The 5,798-nt window shown below is 56.5% G+C and overlaps 1 protein-coding gene across 1 annotated transcript; it reads right to left on the bottom strand.

Moving 5' to 3' along the window:
* SIX3 (SIX homeobox 3) lies at positions 1-3,249 on the bottom strand. The gene is made up of 2 exons (XM_015857554.2): positions 2,161-3,249; positions 1-239 (listed from the first exon to the last, which is right to left on the bottom strand). The coding sequence occupies exons 1-2, from the start codon at positions 2,910-2,912 to the stop codon at positions 47-49; spliced, it is 945 nt and encodes a 314-aa protein (XP_015713040.1). The 5' UTR covers positions 2,913-3,249; the 3' UTR covers positions 1-46.
* Between the last annotated feature and the right edge of the window lie 2,549 nt (positions 3,250-5,798).

Raw genomic sequence — 5,798 nt, 5'->3', positions numbered from 1 at the left:
TTTTTTTGTTGTTGTTGTGATTTGTTTGTTTGTTTGTTTTCCGATATCATACATCACATTCCGAGTCGCTGGAGGTTACCGAGAGGATGGAGGTGCCCGTCTCGGCTCTTTCTGTCAAACTGGAGACGCTGGTGGTCGGGCTGGCCGCCGTGGACGGGGACTCGGCCGAGCTGTGCGTCGGGCAGCCGGGCTCTGCCAGCGACCGCATGCCGCTCTGTCCTATCGCCTGGTGCTGGAGCCTGCAGCGCGCCGGGAGACAAAACAACACCGTGGCCCTCTCAGACACCGCCCGAGCCGGGGGAGGGGGGGGGGCGGATGCTCCGGACCCGGCCGCGCTCTCGGGGCTCGGCCCGGCCTGGCCCGGCCCGGCAGCTCCCGGCCCCCGGCGCCCGACCCGGCCTGGCAGCCCGAGTACCGCAGATAGAAGGGCCACGGTCCTATAGGGGACGGCGCGTGGAGGGACACGCAGCGGCCCCGCACGGCCTCCGCGCTGCTCCCGCGGCCCCGCGGGGAAGGGGACAGCGAGCTGGAGTCACTGCGGGAGGGCACGAACCCGTCCTCAGCCTGCGCTTGATGCGGGCCTGGCCGCCGCTTTGGGCGGGTGCCGGGCACCGAGAGCTGGGCTGCAGACAGGGAGCGGCCGGGGACTGGGGTCCTGTCCCAGGGGCACAGTGCTGTGAGTGCAATAAAACAGCGCGAGTGCGGAGAGCGGTGCTTCTCTCCGCTCGGAATTGAAACCCCTTTTCCATCTGAAAGCCAAATTCAGCTTTAAAATACCGGAGCTTTCAGCGTCAACACTTAGGGGTCACTGCTTTCGAACGTGTCTTTCTTTCTGTCTTTCTTTCTGTCTGTCTTTCATTATAAGAGGTAATAAATAATTTTCAACATCCACTGTCGTGCTGCGGATATTGCTCCGTGCCCGCTCGCTCTTCCCGAAGCCAAAGAAAGCCTCTACCGGGGATAGGAGAAGGGCTCCTCATCCCGCACGGAGCTGCCGGCCGCAGCCCTAGCCCCGGCGCTGCCCACGGGAGCAGAGCTCACCCTTGGCCCCTCCGCTCCCCGCATGGCATTGCCCGTGGAGCTGCCCGCACACAGCAGCACAGCGCAGCCTTATTCGGCACTTCTCATTATCTTACGTTTTCTAATCTCAGCGTCTTTGATTTTTCCCCCATTTACAATTCCTGATGCATTCATCTGCTGTCAACAGCGTTGAGTCAACAAAAGCATCCGTGAGCAACTCCTGTTTATTTACAGCCCTGAGCTGATCTGTTTCCCATTTAATGGAAATTAACTGGCGAGGCACTTTGGGGTTACACTTCTCCTACAGAATCCTGAATCAATAGCACCACTGCTATAATGAGGAGGAATTTCAGAGACAGCATTTAAAAGAACAAGAAGTTTTGTTTACGCGCTTCCAGCGGCAAGCAAACTTCAATTAAAATAAAAGCGGCGTGGCCAGCGGGCTTAAGGGGACGTTTTCATTTGCAAAATAACTTTACCGGAGGGTGACGAGAAATAAATAGCAGGGAGCCTCGCGTTTAACGTGGCAAGGCAGAAATGATCATAAAAAGACACCGAGAGACGCGCAAACAAATGCCAGCGCAATGCACAGCGAACGCACGGCCGGAGAGCCGGTTCGCCGTGTATTGGGAGCTGCGAAACGGAGACTGGAAGAGGGACCTTTCCCCGTCTCCCAAAGGCTTTTCTCCCCGTTTCTCCAGGAAACAAACGCTTTCGGGCTGCTAGTGCGCGATGTTCCCTCGGTGCGCGCCGAGGACCGCGACCGAGCGCTGCGGAGCCGCCCGGCCGAACCCCGCTGCTCTCAGCCCTTCCGCGGCGGGGCCGAGCCGCAGCCGTACAGCGGGGGGAAACCCAAAGCCATCCGAGCCCCGGCGCCTCTGGCGGCGCTCCGCTGCGGCCGCGGAGTCGGAGCTGCCCCCGCCTCGCCGCGCGGAGCTGCCCACGCCCGCCTGGAGCCCCGCGCCCCGAGAGCCCCACCGAAGCCCGGAGCGCGGCTCGGAGCGCGGCGCGCAACTTTGCGCCGCTCATCCCCGCGGCCGCCGCGGCAGACAGGCTGGGGGTGCCCGGACGAAGGGGAGGAGGAGGAGAAGGAGGAGGAGGAGGCGCGGCGCTGCCCGAGAGGGCCCGAGCCCCACTGACCTGTTTTTAGCCGCCGCCGCTCTGTCTCTTTGCCTTCGGTTTTTGAACCAGTTGCCTACTTGCGTGGGGGTGAGCCCCGTGGCCTGAGCCAGTTCCCTTTTCTTGCTCGGATTGGGGTAAGGGTCCTGCAGGTACCACTCCCTCAGGAGGCTGCGAGTCCTCTCCTTGAAGCAGTGCGTCTTCTGCTCGCCATCCCAAATGGTCCTGGGCAGCGGAAACTTCTTCCTCACCCTGTATTTATCAACCGGCCCCAGCGGGCGGCCCCGCAGCTTCTCCGCCTCCTGGTAATGCGCTTCCAGCCAGAGGGCTTGCAGCTTGCCGTGCGACTCCTTGGTGAATTTGTGGTTCTCCAGGATGTGGTAGAGGTCGCGGAAGTTGCCCGTGTGGAAGGCCACCACCGCCCGGGCGCGCAGGATGGACTCGTGCTTGTTGATGGCCTCGCATGCCCCCGGCGCCACCGGCAGCGACCAGAGGAACCTCCCCAGCCTCTCTATGTCTCCGGTCTCCTCCAGCGTCTCGCAGACGCTGGCCACTTGCTCCGGGGAGAAGTTGAGCGTGGGCAGCTGAAACATTGACAACTCTTCGTGGGGCGCCCGGGAGCTGCCGCCGCCGCCGCCGGCCCCGGGGCTGCAGCCCGAGCCGCTGCCGCTGCCGCCGCTGGCGAGAAGGAGGGAGCGGTGGTGCGGGTCGGCGGCGAAGTTGGGCAGGAAGAAATGGGTGGGATAGAGCTCTAGCGGGGACCTGAACACCATGGGATGACCGGGGAGAGGGGGAGAGCGATCACGGAGAAAAGAAAGAAAGGGAGGAAGAAGGGAGGAAAGGGCACCCGCACCGCGCACGCATCCACACCCGCACACGCACACGCAGCCACATAGAGGCGCGGGGCACACGCACGCACACACACGCGCACACACGCACGCGCACACACTCACGCACACACACACGCACACACACGCGCCCGGCCCCGCGCCGCCGCCGAGTCGGGATTCAGTGATTCGACAGCGGTCGCCCTAATGACAACAGCCTCATAATATCTCCCCTAAATCCACAGTGAGTGCAGCGCCGAAACATTTTGTTTCGCTTTTCTATTGGTCTTCTGCGTGTCGTTGTGGCGTTGCCATGGCAGCCGCTGCCAATCACTGTCAGCCCTGCCAATCATTACGGAGTACGTAAGAGAGGTTTTTACCACTTCGCCCGAACGCGCGGGGGGGAGGGAAGCGGGGCGGCTGCTGGAAAAGCGTGGTGGGGTTTCTTTTTCTTTTTCTTTTTTTTTTTTAATCTTCGCAACTCCTCATCTCAGCACTTCCCCTTCTACCCGGCTCCCCCCCCCCCCTCCCTCCACACCCCTCCTAAATAAGGGATCAAATAATGCGAAAAGCGGTGTGCACATATTTGTTGAATGGGATGAGCAATTAGAGGGTGGAATATTATTGTGATCTTAACGAGCCTCGTTAAAGCTAAAGGAGATACGGGGGGAAAGTAAATGGGCCAGGCTGGGATACGCGTTCGGATAAAGGGCTCCTAACTGAGACAATTTACACATGATTTGCACGTAGTTTCACTTCATTCTGCCTATCTGAGCACTAATAGTGCCGGGGAAGAAAAGAAAGATGAGATCATTAGACCCATCCTCATGCCGCTGACCCTCCCCGAAGCGGCGCACACAGCGCAGCCCGGGCTCAGCCCCGCTTCCCCCGCAGCCTCTCCACTCCTTCTCCCCTCCGCGCCCCCTCCGCACAGGGACGCACCGCGGAGTTGGGCTCCGCTCCCCGCTCCCGGTTCCCCATCCGCCGCTCCCCGCCGCCCCCCGTCCCAAGGCCGCTTCCCTCGCCCTCCCCTCGCTCCATCGCCTTCCCTTTCCCTCTCCTTTCTCTCCTCTCGCTCTCCACTTTGTTTTCTTCCCCTTCTCCCCCTCCACCCTCCGTCTCCGCTCGCCCCTTCCTTCCTCCGCAGCCCGGCCCTGCGGCAGGTCCTCACCCCCGCCCAGATGGGGTTTTACACCGCAACTCTCCTTTTCCCCTCAATTCTTGCCCAGAACTTCCCTGGATTCAGTGTGCAGGGAGGAGGCGAGAGAAAGAGCTTTTGCAACCTCTATTTATCCTCCCTCTCTCTGTCTCTCTCTCTCTTTTAATTTTTCTTTTTCTTTTTTTATTTTAATTAGAAGCAAAGAAATTCCGTGTGGCGGTTCGGGTCCATCCCTCGGTAAGAGCGAGCCGGGCCGCCTGCCCCCGCTGCCGCGCAACTATATTTATTATTAGGTATGTTGCTTTTAAGAAGATTTAATCAGCATCTTGAGCTGGTAACTCTTTTGTTTGGTTTCTGTAGCTATGGAAGTGTGATTTACAGAGATTTGTACGGGTCATGGACATCTTTCCAGACTTACTGTGTATATTTAGACAGGACTTTGCTTGGTGTTAAAAAGTGTATATTTTGAATAGGTTCACACACAGTAGCAAACAATACCGACATTGTAAAGGCATGTACAACGAGTATTGAAACGCAGCATCCAGACTTCAACTAATCTGCCCTCAATAAAGCTGAAATAATTATCCTAAGCCGCCTTTCTAGAAGAAAAATCATTGAGGAATTCAAAACTTTTTTAAAGATCTTTTCTGCATTCCGATGGAGATCGAGGGGTGAGGCTCGGAGCCCAAACTACTTTCAGACATCAATGGAGGGGAGGAGGGGGGGGACGAGAGATATTACAATTAAAATGTGAAAACATAGCGTGACTCGCCCTATCCGAAGGATAATCGTCATACTGCTATGGGTGGTAGAAGTTCTTTAGCGGGGCTCCGAACCGGTTTGCGAGCCTTTCACGGCGCGCTCCTCGGGAAATAATTCCAAGTGGCAGATGAATAGGTGCAGTTGGGAGAGCTGCTGGACTGGAAGGAGCTCGCTGTATTACACATTCATCTGATTTCCACTAAACTGTCATCGCTGTGCTACGCGGCTCCGCGCTCCCGGTGGAAATAGCTCGCCCGCTTCATTTTAGCGATCCGCTTCAACACTTCTGCTAACAGACTTGGGGAAAAGTTCGGGCTCCCTCCTCCCTCCTTCCCTCCCTCCCGGCTCATGTTTCCAGTTACACCGCTAAGGAGGGAAGGAGACAGCTCAGCCCCAACACAACCCAACTCGGAGGTATTAATTGGACAACAATATGTTTAGCCAAAGATTTTAATACACACACACGCAAAATCTTTTTCTTTGTAATCCTTTCCTTTTATGTAAAGGATTACAGGGAGGAGGGTGGGGTGAATTCCTGCGGGAGTTTCTTAATATTTGATTCCATTTTTTTCCCCCACAAGCTGCGAATTAAACTACCTTAAAGTGTACTTCTACACTCAAATCCAAACGGGCCTGCATTTCTTTTTTAATCTCCCGGAACATCATACAGTGCTCCTCTGCTGCAGGCTGCATCCCTCCTGTAGGGCTCCTGGAGAACTTTGCAGAGCTTCTATTTCCTCTTCCTTTTCCTTCTTTACTTCTTTCTTTTTTCCTTCTTTACTCTTTCTTTCTTTCCTTCCTTTTTTCTTTCCTTCTTTCTTTCCTTCCTTCTTTCTTTCCTTCTTTCTTTCTTTCTTTCTTTCTTTCTTTCTTTCTTTCTTTCTTTCTTTCTTTCTTTCTTTCTTTCTTTC

Source organism: Coturnix japonica, chromosome 3, assembly GCF_001577835.2.
Source record: "Coturnix japonica isolate 7356 chromosome 3, Coturnix japonica 2.1, whole genome shotgun sequence".
Lineage (NCBI taxonomy): Eukaryota > Metazoa > Chordata > Aves > Galliformes > Phasianidae > Coturnix > Coturnix japonica.
The sequence above is the reverse complement of the archived record's forward strand: the minus strand, read 5'-3'. Positions and strand labels throughout refer to the sequence as shown.